The sequence below is a fragment of the Alexandromys fortis genome, unplaced genomic scaffold, assembly GCF_014885135.2.
Source record: "Alexandromys fortis isolate MF-2015 unplaced genomic scaffold, M_Fortis_MF-2015_v1.1 scaffold_17, whole genome shotgun sequence".
Classification (NCBI taxonomy): Eukaryota; Metazoa; Chordata; class Mammalia; order Rodentia; family Cricetidae; genus Alexandromys; species Alexandromys fortis.
The window spans coordinates 2,614,970-2,636,446 of NW_026067896.1; the positions used below are offsets into that span (position 1 = coordinate 2,614,970).

The 21,477-nt window shown below is 50.0% G+C and overlaps 1 protein-coding gene across 2 annotated transcripts; it reads right to left on the bottom strand.

Moving 5' to 3' along the window:
- Nucleotides 1-1,519: 1,519 nt before the first annotated feature.
- Nucleotides 1,520-21,107, bottom strand: Ankrd46 (ankyrin repeat domain 46). Of its 2 annotated transcripts, none has more exons than XM_050161982.1 (4): nucleotides 20,973-21,107; nucleotides 6,731-7,066; nucleotides 5,242-5,400; nucleotides 1,520-3,108 (listed from the first exon to the last, which is right to left on the bottom strand). In XM_050161982.1, exons 2-4 carry the CDS (start codon nucleotides 7,039-7,041, stop codon nucleotides 2,892-2,894), a joined length of 687 nt encoding a protein of 228 aa, XP_050017939.1. In that variant the 5' UTR covers nucleotides 7,042-7,066; nucleotides 20,973-21,107; the 3' UTR covers nucleotides 1,520-2,891. The 2 variants fall into 2 exon arrangements, with proteins under 2 accessions (XP_050017939.1, XP_050017941.1); XM_050161984.1 differs by lacking the exon at nucleotides 20,973-21,107 and adding an exon at nucleotides 20,620-20,908.
- Nucleotides 21,108-21,477: the final 370 nt, after the last annotated feature.

Sequence of the window (21,477 nt, forward strand, 5' to 3'; positions counted from 1 at the left end):
TAAATATGTCTTCTTAAAATAGTAATGCATGCATTTGTAATAAGTCCAGAAAATCATTTTCCTAAAAAATTATTTTTAAATTGATCCTTAAACCAATTCAGACATTTTAAAACGATGCCCAAGCCAAGCCAAGGTAGCAGCATTGTGGGGGAGGGAGGGGAGAATAAATCCTTACAGAGAAAAGGTAGAACAAGAAAGGGGTTTTACAGAGAGAGGAGGAGGAGCCTGTTGCACACACCACCATCCCCAGAGAGTGGCTCCTGAGCAAGGCAGCTGTGTGCTGAGCTCTCCCCTCCCCTCACAGTCTCTTCAGAGGCTGGAAAAGCTGTGGAGGACGCGGGGAAACACCAGGAAGGGCTCTGCCAGGCACTGAGGTGCAATGGAGGGGAGGTCTGGAGTGTCTGTTTTGGTGTTTGGGTCTCACGATGCGGCTTGGGTTAGCCTTGGACTTGGGAGCCTCTTGTCTCGGAGTCCTGGGGACTGGGTTTGTTTCCTCTTGCAGGTTACAACCCATAAATGAAGGAAGCTGAGGCAGGAACTGGAATGGGGCCACAGAGGGCTCTTAACCAGCTTAAGGTGTGCAAGAAAATACCCCCCTGGGGCTGGAGAGGGCTCAGTGGTTAGCAGTACTGGCTGATTTTTCAAAGGACTCAGGATCAATTGCCAGCACCTAGATGGTGGCTCACAACCTGTTCTCCAGTTCCAGGGAACCCAGTGCTCCCTCCTGGCCTCCGTGGGCACCAGTCATATATGTGACCTAGATGGTGGCTCACAACCTGTACTCCAGTTCCAGGGAACCCAGTGCTCCCTCCTGGCCTCCGTAGGCACCAGTCATACATGTGACCTAGATGGTGGCTCACAACCTGTTCTCCAGCTCCAGGGAACCCAGTGCTCCCTCCTGGCCTCCGTAGGCACCAGTCATACATGTGACCTAGATGGTGGCTCACAACCTGTTCTCCAGCTCCAGGGAACCCAGTGCTCCCTCCTAGCCTCCGTGGGCACCAGTCATATATGTGACACATTGACGTAAAGCATGCAAAACACTTATATGCATAAAATAAAATTTAAAAGTAAAACAGAGTTTGGACTAGTCTCAGACATGGATGCAACCCAAAACTTCGACCCACACCCCAGAACCAGCCCGAGGACCCAGCAACAGGAAGGCAGAGGTCAGAGCACATAAGCTAAAGATTGTGTGTGTGTGTGTGTGTGTGTGTGTGTGTGTGTGTGTGTGTGCACGCTGGGTTATCCAGCTGCTGGCCTTCTAGTGACATGAACTAATACATTTCCTGATCCACGCAGCTTTCAATTTGGACTTTGGTTCCTGTGGCTGAACGTACTTTGTTCTGTGAACAGTCTCCACAGGCCACAGACTGAGGCTGTGTCTGAAGGAACACTTGAGGCAGTTACGTTTGTTGTGTGTGTACACCAGGGCTTGAAACGCTTGGCTTTGAAAACAGCTAACTGCAATTCATTCCCGAATCCCGAAACATGATACACTGAATGGGTGGCGACCAAGGACTTATAACTACATTTATTGGTGCAATAAATTTATTATTTATTACTGAACAAAGAATGCAGAACACACAATGCAAAGAAACCAGCACGGGGCAGGAAGCAGGACCTCAGATGCACCGCATTACACGGTCCAGACATCCAGATCTACGGGAAGCGACTTCTAAAGCGCCGGCCTCCAGGCAGACACCTGCTCTCCCTCCTTTCATCCCACCAAACAGGATCAAGTCGGAGTAAGCCTCTGCAGGCTGATTCTGACGTCAGGGGCTGGGAAGCAGTTCCTTCAGCTAGGACACAGCCACGTGAGAGAAAGTGTCTATACCTGGTGTCTAAAAGCAGAGGAGAAAACACCAGCAAGCCAGAGGCTGGCGGACGGGCCCACTTTCCAGAGTCAACTAGTGGAGTCTTTGCTACAGAAAGCAAAACCACCAGGTCTTTACTGTGGGTTTCAGATTTTACTTAATGAAAAATTATTAAGCCTCCATAATAACATAAATATTACAGAACCGCAGGCAAAGGACTTCCAAACACTCTAAGAGGCTACCGTGTAGTTGGGATCCAGATCCCTATCACACCGTGCACCTACACACAGACGGGAACCATGACTCCAGCATGACATCGTCCAGGGTTCCTGAGGCAGACGGACTCCTCCACCTCCGCTGTCAGACACTCGCTGACCGTGACACACAGCGGGCTGACAGGATGGACATTATGGTGACAGTGGAGGACAGGATTCTTTCTCTACTGCCCACTCACTACAAAGGGTTTCCTGATGGTTTCTGAGCAGTACATCTCAAAAATAAAGTGGGAGGAGTCTGGGGACTGAGTAGTGAACTCTACAGGCTGATTTTTACAGATGCTGCCATCAGTTTAGAATGAATGAGAATCGTCCCACAGCAACCAAATGTTAGATCAAATCATCCATGTTAAAGACTGTCGGCCATGTGAGTAGTTTGAAAGCAGTCTTTAAAACTCAAAGAGTCTGACAGCTCTAATTTGCCATTTAGGTTGTGAGGAAAAAAAAAATCAAAATTTAAGTTGAAAGTTTCACTTTCGGCTCTGACAAAATCCATGGACAAAACAGAATCAAAGAAAAAAACCAATCTGCTTTCTGGGGGTCACTGCTCCTCTCTCAGGGTGGGGTCCCTGCTGTGACAAGCCTGGGGCAGATAGTCCCTAAACCCAGGCTGTGGCAGTCCGAGGTAGCACTAGGATGCAGGGTAACCCACCACAGGGCAAGTTCAAAGGAAAACTTCATTCTCCTAAAGAGTCACGGTAAGTAAAAATCCAAACGAAAACCAGCCCTCACTGCTGCGCTGAGAATACTCTAAGAACTGAAGACCAACGCTGACAGGCCTTGCCTCATCTCTGAGCCCTCAGTGCACCAGCTCAGGCTGGTTGTCCACGAAGGGCAGTACCCCGCTCACATAGTAGGCGATGCCCAGGGACAGCAAAGCAATGACCAGGATCAAGAGCAGGACCCTCCAGAAGCCCAGGTCCTCCACGAACTCCTGCCACGTGGTCCGGAAGCTGGACAGGACCCCTTCGCCCTGCTGCAGGTTGGGGTTGAGCAGAGAGTGACTTTCCATGGCACTGCGGGAGGAAGAGAAAGGGGCGTGAAAACACACTTTACCCGTAAAGCATGGAGCGAGACAAGCTACGGTACCGGGAAGGCTAGCCCTCTGGTGCTGTACTGGAGAACTTCCTGCAGAGATACACTGGCCCAGCAATGTGCTGCCCACAAATACCTGAGAATCCGTGTATCGGTCTTAGACCACAAACTGATAAACCTCAATGACTGGATCCCTGGTTCACTCCAGCAGGCAAGTTAAAACTCCTAGTCAGGATGTCCCAAAGGGTGTTGGGGAGTGGAGTGCACTTTGAGAAGTCAAAACAAAGACCCTGAGTTTGGCCTTAAAGTTTTGTCGCCTGAGCTGAAAGATTACTGAAGTGGACCCGGGAATGAGTATGATCAAGATACATTGCAAGCATGTATGAAGCTGTCAAAAATAAAAAAAAAAAAAAAAAAAACCATTTTGAAAGATCCCCAAGCAGAGACACTAAAATAGGTCAAATGCCTGTCTCCATCAAGACATTAACCCAAGCTCTTGTTTTAGAAGCACCCACACGGAAGCTCACAGCTGCTGGAACTCCAGCTTCAAGGGATCTTCTGGCCTCAGCGGGCACTGCACACGTGATGCACACACATACATGCAACAAAACATTCATACACATAAAATACCTTTTTAAAGGAAAAAAACTGAGTTTAGAATAATATCCAGAGAAGGGGAGCTAACTTGATTTTTAGGTCCTCCCACACAAGTCACCATATGTCTCCCAGAGCCCGTGGAGAACAGCACAGTAAATCCATCGCCTTGGAGGTGGTCACAGCTACACGACAAGGCCACTGCCTGGCTCATCCCTTTGTATTCTCCCTCCACACTATTTAGTGACAGGATTCATGCTAAAAGTTTCTTCTTTTTATGTAGCCCTGGAGGATCTGGAAGTCAGTGATCCTCCTGTCTCCGTCTCTTAGGGCTGAGATTAAAGTCATGGCCCCACCGTCTGGCTAAAATTCATCTTTTAATTATGTGACTCGGTGGTTCTGAGACTTTCACAGGTGTGGACCATCTCCGCGGTCTAATTCCCAGCATGTCACCACTGCTGGGCTCAAGCTGCACCCATTAGTCACCCTCATTGTTCTCCCTGACCCTCGTAACCACTAACCCACTTTCCCCCCGTGAAGTTCCCTATCTGGGACACTGCACACCAACAAAATAAAGAGGCCGTGACCTTTCATGTCTGGCTTCTCCCACAGAGCGTTTTCCGGTATCCATCCTGACCCTAGCATCTGCCAATACGTTACTCACTTTTACGGCAGGGTAACAAACAGGTAACGTTTATGCTTCCTTTAGCTGATGAGCAATCGGTGTGTGCCGAGAAGTGGAACTGTTGGGTCACATGGTAACCGTGTAAGTGTCAACAAGTGGTCAGACTGGTTTCCACAGTGGCCCACTTTCCTATGCTGTCTCCAGAGGGGTCTACTTTCCCCACAGCCTCCACAGGCTACTAACAGCCCACTGCAGCTGTCCGCAGAGTTAAGTACTATGCCAAAAACCTGTGCTTTTGATTTGCATTTTATAAAGTCGCTTTTAAATGGAATTAATCTCAGCTCTGGTGGCACCGGGGTGGAGCAGGAAGGAGAACCGTGCAGCAGTAGTGTTGTTAGTAACCGTACTAACAGACACTCGGGAGCTTCGTGTGCACATGAGCACTGTGTGAGGCCATGAGGACTGGGGCTCAGATCCCTGCACCCATCAACAGGCCAGGCACCCCACATGTGCCTGTAACCCTAGCTCCAAGGGAGGGGAGAAGTGGAGAAAACACGAGCCCTGGGTTCAGGGGAGGCCCTGAGTAGAGAGCGATTGATGGACACCTGGAACCTCTCCTGCCTTCCCACTAGTACAGACGTGCAGAGCAGCAGACACAAATGCACGCACACTCAGACAGAGAGACACACACGTAAATCTTTAAAAGAAGCTTAAAGTAGCCTATTATTTTACAGGAAGATGAAATTACGTCTCCCGTTGTTTTGCAGAGGCGGAGTTAACCACTGCTAAAAGTGCCCTTGGCATATAGATGAAGTGACAGGCAGCAGCTAGGGAAACAGCTCTGCGCCCGAGCACAGAGGGGCCCAGAGCTGCTGGTCAGCTGCACCCTCCGTACCTCTCGCTCTCGGCGGTCTGCATGGTCTCCAGCTTCGAGTGTGTGCCTCGGTTAAATCCTTTCACCTCCTGTTCTTCCAAAGACTCCAGCAGCCGGATGACATCTTTATTCACGCCACGGCGCTTGGCCAGAACTAAAGGGGTAGCACCTTGATGGTTGCTGAAAAAGGCCACAAGGAGAAAGTCAGTGCAGTGGCCACGCCACACGCTAGCTCCCACTGGCTGCTATCAGCGAGGAAAGCGTGGGCCAATGATTCAGAAATCAACTCCAGAGCAGACCTGAGCAAGCCAGAAACTGATCAGAGAACTACTGGATTTGTCCTTCCAGGAAAGGAACATTTAGAAAAAATAAAGAACAAATGTCAGTAAATAAAAGAGAATACCCTAAGGATGAATTGAAAGTCTAGTCAGTCTTTTTTTTTTTTTTTGGTTTTTCGAGACAGGGTTTCTCTGTGGTTTTGGAGCCTGTCCTGGAACTAGCTCTTGTAGACCAGGCTGGTCTCGAACTCACAAAGATCCGCCTGCCTCTGCCTCCCCAGTGCTGGGATTAAAGGCGTGCACCACCACCGCCCGGCCTCTAGTCAGTCTTTGTACACATTGTGAGTATAAGCATGTGTACACTCATATATGTGTGCACACACATACCTCTAGGCTCAGTCTGTGTATACATTATGCATATATAGTCATGTATACTTGCACACATACATGCTTATATACATATATATATATAAAATGTTTAAGAAGAACAGAACAGACCTCAAATCACATTGGCTCCTGTCCCATTCTGCCTGTTGTCATAGAAATATTTGGGGGCATGCTGATCCAGGTGGCCATGGCCGCAGCACACCAGGGCAGCAAGAAGCTGCAGCTAAAAGCTCAAGCTCAGCTGAGATGAGCTGTCCTTTCCCACACGAGAGAGCAGGCTTACTGGGTCAAACAAAACCAAAGCTGCACGGTGTTGTCAAACTGAGGAGGATGCAGGCCCCAGGGCTCCGATAAGGCTAGCTCTGCAGAGGAACTAGGTCCAATTTCAGTCCCATCCTTTTACAACCTGGGTGACCTCTTGACCTACCTATTCCATGTGTAAAAAGAACAAGGGAAGGGCTGGAGCAGGGGCGGAAGTGCTCAACACAAAAATAATTGGATGAAAAAATTTTTTAAAAATAATAAATAGAAACTGAAGACGAGACCAGAGCAGAACTTACCGTGAGTTTATAGCAAGCTGATGAGCAGCCTTCTCCTGCTTCTGTTGACTTACACTTTACAGTTACTTAACAGAAACCAGCTATTATTTCTTAGACACACACGCACGCGCACGCACGCACGCACACGCACACACGCTCCAGGGCTGGCCTGGTATCCCCACACTCCCCTATAAAGGCTTCAGTCTTCGATGCCTTTCTGAACTCCTCGTTACAACGGACCAGCGGGTGATGAGACCCCGGCTCACAGGAAGAAATGACCCGGCTTCAGAGGCTCAAAGAACTCACCAAATATCAATTTTGAGTCCATTGGAGACTAAGAACTGGATGGTGTCCACGTGGCCACACAGGTGGAGGGCAGTGTTGCCCTGATAATCCGTGGCCAGTGGGTCAGCACCAAATTTATGTAGCAGCTGGCAGATGTCCACGTTCCCTCGGGCCGCGGCGAGGTGCAGGCCTGTTCTGCCCCTGGTGTCTCGGATGTTGGGGTCAAAGCCACTTTCCAAAAGCCGCTTGGAATAGGTGAAGTCCCCATCGATGCAGGCTTGAAGCAAGGGCACATTAGTCTGTGAAGAATCATTGACAAAAACGTAGGACATGGTCGGATGTGGCGGGTGGACACTCCTGCAGTGAGAGACAAGAAAGGTGACATTGCTGAGGTCAGACAGCCGGTCAGCGACTCGATTGCGCTTCCTGGCCTCTTCCTCACCACACAACAACAACCACAAAATCACCAATTACGTTTTATCACCCACTAACAGATTTTTATTTTATTTTTTTCACATCTGCCAGATCAAAATGGTGTTAAATTACTGTAAAGGTCTCTTTTACTTTTTAATCTCAAAAAGGTGTTGAAATATTTTTGAAGCTAAAGGAGAACTCAGATTTAAGTTCATTGTCGGAGACACCGTGAGCTGTCAGCTCTGAAGCAGCCGTCCGCACAGCACAGCACTGCGGCGCCTCGCCCAGCAGTGGTGACTGCTCTTCACACATGTGCTGTGTAACTTCACACATGTGCTGTGTAACTTCACACATGTGCTGTGTAACTTCACACATGTGCTGTGTAACTTCACACATGTGCTGTGTAACTTCTACAGGAGACACGACACGGTGACACCTTTAACCCAGAGCACGTCAGATCTCAGGCAAAACTTAAGACTCCATTTTTAAAAGTTAAAGGGATGAGCAGACAGATTTCAAAAACATCATTAAGCCAAACCATTTTTACAGAACGAACCATCTTCTGCTTTACCGTCACCTCAGTACTTGACTGCATCACACTCCTGGTATCTAAGAACAGCGATGAGGACAGGCCAAAGCAGCAGCTGTTCCCAGTCCCACCCAAATCCCCACTCCACGTGGTCCTGCGGCCCGAATCTCCTGGAGATCAGGCACGCGACACGCAGCTCCAGCACCAAGTCCCACTGGTGCTCCAGAGACACCACGCCTGAGAAGGCCTAAGCTGAATCTGGCACTGCCCTGCCTCAGCCAAAATGTGCTTCAACCACAGGTGTGCCTTGGCCGCGTGACAGGCTTCAAGCTCCGGCCTCACTGTTTGAACTTCTGAAGAGAAAACAGGCAGCCAGGGCATTTACAGAGCAGGCTCTTTTTAGAAAACATTTATCTATCATGTGTGCACATCTGTGCACAATGCATGTGTGCACGCCATGGTGCGTGTGTAAAGGTCAGAGAGCAACTTGTGGGAGTTGGTGCTCTCCTTCTACCACGTGAGTCCCAGGCCCCACACTCAGGTCACCAAGCTTGGCTGTGCACACCCTGTCCTTCTGAAGCATCTCGCCAGCCCCTAGAGAGTAGGCCTGTTCACACAGTTTCTCAGGTGAAGTCTTTCTGGAACATGAATGGTACAAGCTTTAACTCCCTCTCCCACGGGCACAGAGTCTGTCAGGGTTCTCAGCTCTCCAACCTGGGATGCCTGACTCCAGAGCTCTGTGGCTGCCCCTGGCTCTGAGGCAGGCGTCAGCCCATACATCCTGAGGATTTATTCTGAGCAGATATCAACATGGGGTGTTTACTGAATGCTACATGACCATAGCAACATCAAGGTAAGCTTTACTACCCGACTTCCCATGAGAGTCCCTACAGGGGCGGCAGTCTTCCTGGGCTTTCAGAAAGATGACCTGGACAGGAATGTAGAGTGTCAGACAGGAAAGACTTGAGGCAAGCAACCAGTCAATGGACAGGAAATGATGGGATCTTGACTTAGAGCAGTGACAGAAGAGGGGACCTTCCGGAGAGGGACACAGAACAACACCGAGGCTGAGCAATTGGTAAGGACCGCTCTGGACAGAGGTCAAGATGAACACTGGTGTAGCACAGCATGAGGACCAGAGTCTCCTGACGCAAGCATGTAGCTCAGGCTGGCCTCAACCTCAAACCCGCCCTGCCTCAGCCTCCCCTAACGGCTCGAAGTAATAAATTATTTATTTATTTTGGTTTTTCTGTGTAGCCCTGGCTATCCTGGAACTCACTCTGTAGACCAGGCTGGCTTCAAATCCAGAGATACACTTGTCTCTGCCTCCTAAGTGCTGGCATTAAAGGTGTGCACCACCACCACCCTGATAAATTCTTAAAAATTAATCCCTAGGGCTGGAGAGTTAGCTCAACATTTAAGAGCACTGGCTGCTCTTCCACAGGACCTGGGTTCAATTCCCAGCACCCACACAGCAGCTCACAGGAGCCTGTAATTCCAGTACTGGAGGATCCGACACCCTCACACAGACACATTTGCAGGGAAAAACACCAAAGCACCTAAAATAAAAATAAATAAATCACTTTTTTTAAAAAAAAAGCACTTGTTGCTCTTAAATAAGACCAAGGTTAGTTCTGGCACCCACGTGGTGGTTCACAGCATCCAGAACTCCAGCTGCAGGGAACCCAGTGCCCTCTTCCGACCTCGGTGGGCATCAGACACTTACGTGGTGCACAGACACACACTTAAAACGGGTCTAGAAAAGTATTTTAAAAACTTAAAAAGGCACAGTTTCCACATGGTGCTGGTCTTCTCGCTCGGATGAAAGACGTAATCCCATCTTAAGAGCTCATTTAATAAAGCAGTTAGCAGTTCTGTGGGCGCAGTCATTTAATAAAGCAGTTAGCAGTCATTTAATAAAGCAGTTAGCAGTTCTGTGGGCGCAGGCTCTAGTTTCCCTCTGCACTAGTCACAGAAACAAAGCCTAACACAAACTGGGTAACAAGAGAACATATTCCAAGTGTTTTCCAAAAGAAAAGGCATGTTGGCTACACCCTGTAAGAAATGATCCTTAAAACCTATCTACTTAGTGTTTTGACTCAGGCCTTCAGGCATGCAGACTGGGAATCTTCTGGAGTAGCCCCGGGCTGGGGAAGGATGTGGCCCTTCTTGTCTGCAGAGCTGGGCAGGGAAGTTGGTCCGTTTCTGTCCTGGAGGAACTGCTTGACCTCAACCCCAGTTAAGACTCCACAGGCAGACAGCGTCTTCCCCTTGGTCAGGGAGGGGACTTGCCCTAGTGCAGGCCGCAGTTCAGTGAGGGTCACACGCTGGAGTCTGCCCCAGAACACACCTCAGGCAAGAGTAACATAGTTCCTTGGTGGCACCCAGACCTGTGTCGAATTCCTCATAAGGTTTGGCAAAGAAATCAGCAATGCACCCAGAACGATCAACAATGACAACGAGCTTCCCTTAGAGCCACGGTGCAGCGTGAGAAAGAACGCAGAGTTCTGGGACACACAAGCAGGTCAAGGGGCCCGTGCACATTCCACAGATCACCTGAGGTGAAGCAGCAACGTGCCAGGCCCCCGAGTACTGAGAAGGGAAGGTGTGACGTGGAGCTGCGACCACTGAAAGGAGCTGCGACCACTGAAAAGAAAGCACAGGCGTAAAGAGTCATGGGGGTTAGCAGCAGGGAGCACTGTGGCGTGCACGAGGGAAGCAGAGGATAACTCCTGTTTTCCCTTCCACCAGGGCCGAAGGCGGTTGTCAGGCTGGGCAGCAGCCCCTTCCTTCTCTGACGGAGCCACCCGCAGGCTGGAGCTGTGGGAAGAATTGGTTAAAGGCTGTGGGAAGCCGCTTCTTCTTTTCTCTTAGATAAATGGTAGGAACGTAACCACTGATGTGTAGGAAAACCTAAAAACTGAAAGACTGCTGGGTCCAATGGTGTCATCTTTCCCACGCAAAAAAAGAACATAACGAAGCCATCTTTGGAGTCGTTTTTCTGAGGGTCGAGCTACTTATGGGGCTCTGTAGGACCAAGCATTAGGATGTTCCCGTCCCAGTGCAAAGTTAGGGGCACAACTCGGTGTCAACAGTCCACTCGCAGCTTTCACATGCCACCCCTGAACGTGGACCTGAAAGTCAAGTCCACACAACGAGGGCTGATTCTGAAGTGAAGGAGGCAGGAGGGGAGACGTGAAGCCCGGCTCACGTGAGGGGCAACTGCACAACAGCAGAGCCATGTTTCCTGCTGCTAGAAGCTGCCTTGGCCATCAGGAACGTGCCTGGCGCTATGCTGCCTGGGAGTAAAGCCAGCTGGGCTCCTTAGCCGTGTGGCTCGGCCCTCGGTCCCCATGACCGCCAGGCTGAGCACAGGGCCCTCCAAGCTGAGGCAAAGCATACTGGTCTCGTGGTAACAGTGGCCTCCAGCAATGAGGTGACTTCTAGTGGGGGCGGGGGCGGGGAATGTAGGGTGGGGAAGAACTGGCTCTGCAGAGTCAGACAGGGTAGCCTGAAAACAGGAGCAGCTGCGGTGGAGGCATCGAGCCCCAGGGAGCACCCCGCCCTTCACGAGGGCCCTGGTTTATAGGGCTGGTCCAGGGGTGGGCACAGACATGTGGGCACTGTCACAGAACTACGGGGTCAAGTCTGGGGTGGGCTGGGCGCAGCCTCACAGTTAGAACTCTTGCCTGTGTGGTGCTGACTGCCTCTCACTCTGGGGTGAAGCAGTCAGCTAGCCGAGCCCCCATGCCAACCAGCTCTGACCTGAACCCTGAACCCAAACAACAACCCAGCAGGAGTCCTGGGTGGAAGCTGGAGAGGCACTCACTTGACGGAAAGTTCCACCCACCACGCTTTTCCATTTATATCCCAAACTCCGGACCCGCAGCCTTGGATCAATGTGGAGGTCTGGGATCAAATTCACTGTGGTCAGGCAGCAAAGTGGTCAGGCAGCAAAGGAAGATGCTCTGTTTTAGTATGGACTGTGCTGATGACCTTAGATCTGTTTCTATATCCAATGCCAACAACAACAATACTGTATCGATTTGTTTCTCACTTTCAAAGTCACTGGGAAAGGCGTGACTAAGTGTTACATTCCGGGTTCAAATGCACTGATGACATCACACCTACAGGGCAACTGCAAGGAGGATTAAAGCTAAGACACTGGAGCAAAATGTAAACAAAGACTGGAGGCCAGGAGGGCCCACGCTGTCTACTACTGCGGAAAGAGGCGCTGCGGAAAACGGATCCCACCTGGATTTTCTACGTCCTACTGGTTACTGTCATCTCTGTAAAGGACTCCAAGGGCTTCCAGATAGAATATAACCTTAACGAGCCACACAGCAAGAGTTTGAGGAAGCCATCAAATCCTGACACTGTGCAATGACTGATGGGAATCTTTGTCAACCTTTATCTTTAAGAGGTGGGGCCAAGTTAGGGTGTGGTTTTCTGGGACCCAGGTGCGCCCCTCTGTGGTTCCCCAGCAGCACAGCTGACCTTGACTTCTCATTCCATTCTGGTTTGGTGAGTTTGCCCCTTATAATAAATAAAAATATAATTGTTTTATCTGTTAGCTAGCCTGGTTATTTCACGAAACAAGATAATTCAACAAATGACTTCCCATAACCCTGCATCTACAGCTTCACAGATCTCCAGTGAGCAGCAACTGTTCCTAACCCAAGTCCACGCAGATCCACAGTTCTCCCAGTGAGCAGCGACTGTTCCTAACCCAAGTCCACGCAGATCCACAGATCTCAGGCAAGGGAACATGTAGGGGACCCTGCGGTCTCCTCAGGCTCTTCTTCCTAACAGTGATTTTAAACCATTTCCAAGGCCCAGCGGTGTTAGTGGGTCCATCACTGCCCTGCTGGGGCAGAGTGGAGCTTCAAACCTAGGCTACAGTATTTCTAACTGCCCATGCAATTCTGCACATTCAGTCAAGAAATTCAGAGCAAACCATCCACGCAAAACTCATGCTTAGGGAATGGGGATCCCTGAGGGAACACTGACCCCAACTCGAACCCCAGCATGTTCTGTGGAAGGAACAACAAACTTTGCAACTTGCTCGTGGTGGTCATACAACTTCAGACCACGTTTCTAGTGGGCAAGAAATGGGTGCCATTTGTCTGAATATCCTGGCAGAGGCTCGGTGCCAGCTTGGTGCCCAGGTGAAGCTGGCTGTGCCTGTGAACCCGGCTCCTCTCTTTACGGCTCAGCCGAAACAGCGACAGCAAGCTTGGTGTCACTGTGAAAGCTTCAAGTCTGGTGTGTGGTTCATCTTAAACCAAGTTTGATTTAAAAGCTTATTTTTTTATTTTTAGGACTCTTATTTTAGAAGTGCCTGGGGATTAAATTTCTATTGATCGACCCTATTGATGGTTAAAATGTGAACTTGTAAGCTTTGAGTTATCGCTCGCAAATAAAGCTAATTATGCAACTATTCATTTGTGGTTCATTTTTTTTCCTTTAAAAACAGATTTTTAAAAAAATGTATGCATTTGGTGCCCTTGAAGGTCAGAGGAGGTTGTCAGATACGCTGGATCTGGAATTACAGGAGACCGTGAGTCTTCTGAGCCAATCCTGAGAACCAAACTCAGATCCTCCGCAAGAGCAGCCGCCTGTGGGCGCTCAGAGGAGGGACAGCTGAGCATAATCTGCAGGTATAAGCACGCTGGGGAAGAAACTGGGCAGTTCTCTGAGCACAGCCCAGGGCACGGGAAGGAAGACATTAGCGCTGTCTTCTGACATTAAAAACGGGCACTCAAAATAAACAATGTCTAGATGAACACGGATCTACAAGCAAGACATGTTTTCACTCTACATCCAAATGTGTAGAGAATTCAGTCTGTGGCATGTCTAACATTTTAGTCCTATTCCCCCTTCTGAGACACGGCCTCATGTGGCCCAGGCTGTCCTCGAGTGTGTGCCATCAGACCCAGTCTGTGAGGACTTAGGAGCAAAGCCAGGGCTTTCCACAGCCGAGGCGAGAACTCCACCAGCTGCACCGCATCCTAGCCCTAAAATTCAAAATTCTGTAACTCCTCAATGCCATCCTATCAATTAGTTCACAATTAAAACTTAACACAGCAAAGGGAATGATTAACTAGAAATGTATAAATTACTGAATGATATTTTTAAGGATTTGTTTATTGTGTATAGTGTTCTACCTGGATGCATCCGTGCACACGAGAAGAGGGCACCAGATTCCACTATGGATGGTTGTGAGCCACCATATGGTTGCTGAGAACTGCGCTCAGGACCTCTGGAAGAACAGGCAGTGCTGTTAACCGCTGAGCCATCTCTCCAGCCCTGAATGATACTCTTCAAAAGGCCGTGACACACAAGTAGTAACACCTGACGTGCACTAAACCATCCTGCAGCAGGCACTGCTTTGGAAACAACACATGTGCTCTGCAGAGAGACCCTGCGTGTCAAACACGGGCATGACTTCTGTCTGATGAAACATCAGGTCACTGTGTCTCACACAGGAACTGGCAATCCTCCCAGCAGAGGGTCTGAGCCTGGCCTCCACATTCCAAAGCCTCCCTCCCCCAAGAACAATGGAGGCCTGCAGTGTCCCTTGCTCCACAGGAAGCGCCGGGCACAAGTGTTCCGAAGCAATCTTGTTGTCACTGAATACAAAGTAAGTTTTTGTGGAAAAACAGCTAAAAAACCTTTGGAAATATTCTCTACTTTACAGGAAGTGACTGAATTCCTGGACTTGCTGTTCCCAAGTATTTCTTACTGTCTGGGATAACAACTGAACCCTTACCCAACTTTTTTCTGCTTCCAACAAGAAACCAAAAACACTAACCAGGGATGTCTGATGTTTATTTATAGTATTTATTGCTTTAATGACTAGAGTTTACTCATAACTCAACTTTTAGAAAAGATAATAGATTTAAATAAGTTCTAAATAATTTTCATAAATGTAATCACTGCTAGTTTGGACCGTTTAATACCTCTGTTTTCTAGAATCGTTACTATGTAATCAATTATGTGGTGTTTGAAATTCTCACAGCAAGGACTCCTTGCAGGTCATGATCTACACTTACACTGCCCTGGGAGGTCAGGCTGCAGACAACAGCCGATTTAACAGCATTGCGTATACGGTCCAACAGCGCCACCTTGTGGGCCATCTAGTCCTCCGTTCAGTTTAGTTTTGCAGAGTCTTGCCTTAGACACCAGGCTTGTCTCAGACCCCAGATCCTCCTGCCTCTGCCTCCTGAGTCCCGGGGCTGTGGTATGCCACCCACCTCATCTTCAAGTTCACATTTATATCTGGCACCAGCGTAAAGCAAGGGAAGAGCCTTTGGGTTTGTCTGTCCATCTCAGTAACTCATAATTCTTCCTGTAAATGTGAAAATCCAGAGTGGAACACGCATGGGTGCTGGAGGTCCCCTCCTTCATGCAAACTCTCCATCCTCATGTCCTGGGGGCAGGGGGCACTTCCTTCCACAGCCTTGGGGGCTTTTCTACTCCATCAGGAGACCCCCACAGGCCCTAAACCCAGCCACTCTTACGGACTCCACTGGAGCCACCCACTGCCCTGGAGGCCTCTGTTGGTTGGTCGCACACACCTAGAGCAGCGGAGGCTGAGGCGCCAGCTCCACCCACTAGCCATGTGAAATGGTGTACCGCTCACTAACCGACCCCCATGCTGGGCAGGACCTCCACACAGGTGGTGAGGATGGTTTACAGCTGGAGCCCGAGATGAGCGGGTACCGGACAGTGAAGGCAGTGTAGCGAGCTGGATTTAAGAAACGAAAACAGGTTTTTTTCTTTTTCCTATATCTCCAAGATCAGGTTATGGGAGTAAAAACAAGATTACAGGACTGTCTACATGCTGCCATACAGACTCTACTAGGTGGGCGGAAAGTGGGGAATGCCAAGACCCTGAGGCAGAGCAGGACCAGGAGTTTCCAGAGTTTCTCCGGCAGGATAATCATCTCAAGTGGACGAGCAACAGCCATGGCAATTTCGTTCTGACTGAGAATCGGCCTACAAGGTCTCTTCTAATAGGGTGGCAAACAGTCTCCCAGAGAGCTCTGGGAACCTTTCAGAGATGGGAGCAGAGGCTGCAGGCCCCTATTCCCATGATGCACATGAGGTGGGGTAGTGTTGAGGTGTGCGTGTGTGTACCGAGGCCAGAGGCACCGGATCCCTGGAACTGAGCCATCTTCCCAGCCTCCCTCTGCCCTAGGAGCCATCTTTATAGACGGCCACTGCGGCAGCACAGGGGACTCAGAGCCACTGTCGTCCAGGAAGCGTCCTCCAGTGCTGAACAACGGCCCCTGCCCAGATGGTGTTCAGTGAAGACACAGAACCAGTTAGAGCTACTTAACACAGCTCAGCCTTCTTCCAGTTCTTATCCACATCTCCTAAAGCCAGTACTTAGTCATGTGCACTATGACTAACACTAAGGAGGCCGCGGTAACACGGTAAACGTCTCTGTATGGCCTGTCCCCAGGGCGTGACACTAAAACACTCCACAGTTCTTTATGCAAAGTCTGAACAACTGCTGCTTTGAACCTTTGTTCTGGCACTCAAGAGAACCACATTGTTCGGAAAAAATCACTGTGACATGAAAATTGTTCTTCAAAAGGCTTTCAAAAGACAATGACCTCATAGGCTTCAAATGTTATAATACATTTCTTATTTTTAAATACATGGAACAAATTACATCTCTAAATGCACAAGTTTTTGGATTTTGGAAAATGATCTGAAATCAGAATGTTTTGTACCTTCGTCTACAGAAGCCTCAGAGGAGACAGAGATTAAAGCCTGCTTTCAGCTCATGGCAGCCAGTAAAAGCCCCTCCCGGCAGCACTCACAGATCCCCATGCCACCGTTCTTCTGTTTAGCGTTTAATTCTTGTTTAGCAGGTGACGTCAGGTGTGTAACATCCCCATTCCCATCTTCGATGCCCTTCCTGGACTTAACTCCCACCAACCAGACTCTAACCCACAAGGGCCTAACCCAGCACTCCTATTCCCCACTTTACAGATGGTTCTTTTACATCCTTCAGTCTCTGCTCTAGTCCCCCTGGGCACCCCCAAACAGACACCCGCCAGCAAAATGTGCTAAATCTCTTCAACCAGCTTCAAGGCCAGCATCTGAGGGTCAGCAGGGTCCTCCCATCAGCTGGCCTCAACGTGGGCCTCTGAGGGTCAGCACGATCCTGTCAGCCAGACTCAATGTGGGCCTCTGAGGGTCAGCACGATCCTGTCAGCCAGACTCAGTGCGGGCCTCTGAGGGTCAGCATGATCCTGCCAGCCAGACTCAGTGCGGGCCTCTGAGGGTCAGCACGGTCCTCCCACACACTTATCGGCACCTTCTATTGTTTCACCGGGTCACTGGTCCCTTTGTTTTCAGCACCGGGTGATAGGACATTGTGTGGATGTATCAGTCAGCTAAACCGTTCATTTACTGAAGGGCACACCACTTGATTCCACATTTGCCCACGTTTGAACAATGGCGCTGTAAATCCCTATGTCCAGGTTTTGTGTGGACATGTTTTGGAATCCTACCAAAGAATACAACTTCTGGCCTGTGTGGCAGAAATACGCAGTTCTGTAAGAACTGTCACACTCTTGCAGTGTGGGTTGTTACTATTTTACTTTCCCATCAGTAATGAATGCGACCCTGGGAATTTATACTTTGTTTCGTGGTGCAGGGTCTTGCACGGCAAACATGCAATCATTTCGTCTTTTAAGGCAATGTTCTGCCACACAGCTCAAGTCAACCTCAACCTTACTATGCAGTGGAAGCTGGCCATGACCTCCTGGTGCTCCTGTCTCTGCCTTGGCTCCCATCATGGTGGGCTTACAACCAAGCGCCCTGTTAGCAGGCTGCTGGTAAAAGCTCCTGCCAACTTCCCATGCTATCCACGCTCCAATCCTTCTCCTCCCTTCGGCACCACTGCTCCTCTAGTTACCTGCGCAATAACTCAGGTGAGACTCTAGGCGGTTCCTGGGGAATCCCAGAGCATCAGTGTTGAGGGCTGTGCAGCACAGGTACCACAGCCAGGCACACATGTCTAAACTTTAAACAGACGTGTGTGGACACAGCTGTTGCACACGCAGCGCGGTCAAGCACACTGCACAGTACTGCGGGCGTCTGTCGTGTGGGCACAGCTGTTGCACACGCAGTGTGGCTGTAGCACACTGAACATTACTGCGGGCGTCTGTCCCCACTCCCCACGTTGTTCAGGTCTACAGGGTGCATGTGTCTGGATGCTCAGCCTTTTCGCTGCCTCTGCTATAACACTCCTTCATTTCTCGTAGGATAAGCATCCCAGCCTTGTCCCTAACACCCTTCTGGCATCAACTCCATCCCCCTGGCTTGTCAGATCAGTGGACGTCACAGCTGATCACTTTCTCCCTGGCCCCTGCACTTACTCTCTGCCCCTCAAATATTCCAAAGCGTCTCCTCCCGGTGCCTTTACTGTTCTTGATCACATCAATCACCGAACGTAAAAGGCTCCACAGCTCCATTCTCATTTCCATGGTCTAGATGCCACAGCCTCCTGACGCTACCTGTCATGGTTTGGGCATGAAGTGTTCCCAGCTGATGGGCTATTTGGGGAGAGTGTGAGATTTTCCGCATGTGGGACCAGCTGGGGAAGTGAGTCACTGCAAGCGTGTGACTCTCTCGGCTGCCTGTCCCCACGAGACGAGCAGCCTTGCCACCTGCTCCCACCTCTGTGATGTTCTGTCTCACAAAGGCTCTAGAAGCCACAGAGCGAAGACGATGGACTAAAATCTCTAAGCTGGAAATAAAAGACATCTTTCTTCTTTTCAACTTATTTAAATATCAGAAATTTTGTCATATTGAATAAAAATTGGTCAACAAAACTGTAACTACCAAACTTCTGTGAGATGGAAAATTCCAGAAGGAATTCATAAGTTCTAAAGCACACACCATTCCAAACAGTGTGACAAAATCTTACGCAGCCATGTCTGACCCAGCCTAGGCATGACTCACCCCTCTGTTCAGCAGGTCCTGTTGACAGACACCTGGACTAGCGTAGATCGATTGCCTCGGTATCGGTATCGCAATGCCTGTGACCCATGTTGCAATGGCCATAGCCTCCACCCTGCTTCATTTCGTCATGAAGGCATTTTACCACCTCAGACCCCACGAGGAGATAGCGAACACATGTAGACTTTTAAACAGGAAGAGCCATATGCATGCATTTTTTAAAAAGATGTATGTACTTATGTCTATGAGTATGTTCTGTCTACATGCATATCTGCATACCAGAAGAGGGCATTGGGTCCCTTACAGATGGCTGTGAGCTGCCATGTGGTTGCTGGGAATTGAACTCAGTACCTCTAGAAGAGCAGTCAGTGCTCTTAACCGCTGAGCCATCTCTCCAGCCCCCTATATTTCCATTTTTAAACAAATTGTTTTGTTTAAAATAATCCCCATATTTCCTCATTAATAAATATACCCATATTTAATAAATCATCATTCCCATATTCCCATAATAAAATATCCCCATTTTTCTCTGAGACAATGATGGCTCCATTAGATCAATGACTTGGGTTACCCTCATGTCCCTGGTTCTTAGAATTGCCCCATCACAGAAGAAAGGCTGTACGTGTGCTACGTGACCCTTGACAACACACTCTCAAATCCTGGGTACGGCTAAGGAGTCGGGACTCAATGACGGTTAGCAATGGCGGTCAACTTAACACAAGAAAGAAGCCCCTGGGAAGAGGGTCTCAGTGAGGAAGTGTCTAGATTAGGTTGGCCTCTGGACATCCCTGTGAGGCCAGTTGGGTCAACCGTCCTGTGGGCAGCACCATTGCAGGAGCTGAGCCTCTGACCAGAAGGGAGGTGAAGTCTAACGTGCATTCATCCGGTCACTGCTCTCTGCTCTGGACCGTGGCTGTCACAGACTAGCCGCTTCAAGTCCCTGCCACCCTCACGATTCCTTTCTCCTTACGTTGCTTTGTCAGGGTATTTTATCCCGACCACAGTTAAGGAACGAAGACTGTACAAGCCCCACTCTCTGAGACCCGGAAGGAGCTCACACAGGCTCACACAGAAAACCTTGACCTTGCTCCACAGAATGTGCCCTGAATCCTTCCCGCCTCCTCACACGGCAGCTCCTCTCCCATGTCTCCCCAATGTCCTGAAAAACATGAGCTTACTGTGGGAGAGGAAAAAGTCCTTCGGTTTGGCATAATACTGCATGTGCCAGGTAAACGCACTAGAACTTCTGTGGAGACAGAACTACAGCTATCCTGTGTAAACAGACAGACCCGCTTCCCTTCAGACCACACTGCACTGAAGCAGGAGGACCCGGGATGTTTAACTCTATTATCACTACAAGGTTTACAGGACAAACCTGTTTCCTCACCAAACTCCCTCTAAACGAAAATGACAGGCTCCTCCACACTGCCACACACAGTTCTTAAAGAAATCATTTCAGGCTACAAATTGTATGAACAAACAAAATCTTAAGGAGCACTAGGTTTGGAAGGTAATGAGGACGTGGATGTGAGGTGGGGTCTTGGGAGACTCGGATCCCGTGCCAACTGTCTGGACTCCGTGCTTCAGTCTCCTTATCCGCAAATTAGAAATGTTACTTGTTAGGGTTGTGGCAAAGATGTTAAAAAAGGGACATCACTGGGCACTATACCTGACTACACAGCCAACTATTACTGTAACAAAAACCGTCACAGCACTGACCCGGCCTTAGGAAGTGCCTAGGTCCCGATGCTACGTTCTGCAGAATTGAGCAGTGTTACTCCCTTCAGTGGTGCATGCTTATCACTACACTCTGCAGCCAATTCCAAATTCTGTGGAACACGGTAAGGAATAAATAAATCTCTTCCCCACGGCAGTTGCTGGGAAATCTGGAGCGAAACGATCTGCTTTCTTAACGACGCGTGTCAAGTGTCAAAGTTCATGATCACCTGAGGCCCAGGCGGGAAGGGTGCAAACCCTGTCTTACCCTGGGGTACCCTGGGTAGTGACAGCGTGGGCAGCTCACACGCGCCTGCACTCGCCCAGACTGCGGACTCCTTTGTGACCCGCTAAGGATTTCCTTTTCCTAACTGTGCTCTGCACCGAGGGGGCTCGCTGGGACGTCGCTGTCCGGCTGGGTGGGGCATGGGCTGCCGGGGACTCCCGAAGAACCGCGGACACACTCGGCGCCACCCCTCAGGCCTGGCCCGGGCCCTCCCGCCAGCATCGCCCGCGGGGAAGCCGATCGGACCCGCGCCCGGTTCCAGCGGCCGTCAGGGCCCGGAGGGCAGGTGTCACCGGCTCCCGCCCAGCGGCTGCCCACGGCCCCGGCCCTGGTACCTGTGCCCGAGGCAGCGGCGACAGCAGCAGCAGCGGCGGCGGCGGCAGTAGCAGCAGCAGCTCCTCCTCTTCAGCGGCGGCGGGCGGAGCGCGGACAGACACAGAGGTGGAGCCCGCGCGGGGCAGAGCGGCCACGTGCCGGCGCGCCCCCTGCAGGCGGGAGGCTCTCGCGGCCCCTCGGCCACCCCTGGATCAGGCTGCTGCAGAGAGGTTTTTTTTTCCCCCCAGTTTGAGCTCTTTCACCTAAATGCACACCCACTCTCCACTAAGTAGAAATTTCGAAGACAAAACCAAATGTATTAAGTGCCACGCGCATTAGCTGATTCGTTTCTGACTGCGGAGGAGAGGTTTAAAATCCAAACCCACACATCAGCCAATAAGGACTGACTAAAGGTCCTGCTCTAAGATAGGACCCTGATGGGTTGTTTATTTTTCGGACTGAATGCTTACACTTGACTTGCCGTGACCTGTGTGCAGCCAAACCTGAAAAGCGGTGACACACCGT

Bases quoted from the DNA above. Each gene is read 5' to 3' on its own strand.
- Ankrd46 (XM_050161982.1), bottom strand. From the start codon at position 7,041: ATGTCCTACGTTTTTGTCAATGATTCTTCACAGACTAATGTGCCCTTG. The intron at 5,401-6,730 runs GTGAGTTCTTTG...GGCCTTTTTCAG, and splicing joins GGACTCAAAATTGATATTTG to CAACCATCAAGGTGCTACCC. The intron at 3,109-5,241 runs GTACGGAGGGTG...TTCCTCCCGCAG, and splicing joins CAGACCGCCGAGAGCGAGAG to TGCCATGGAAAGTCACTCTC.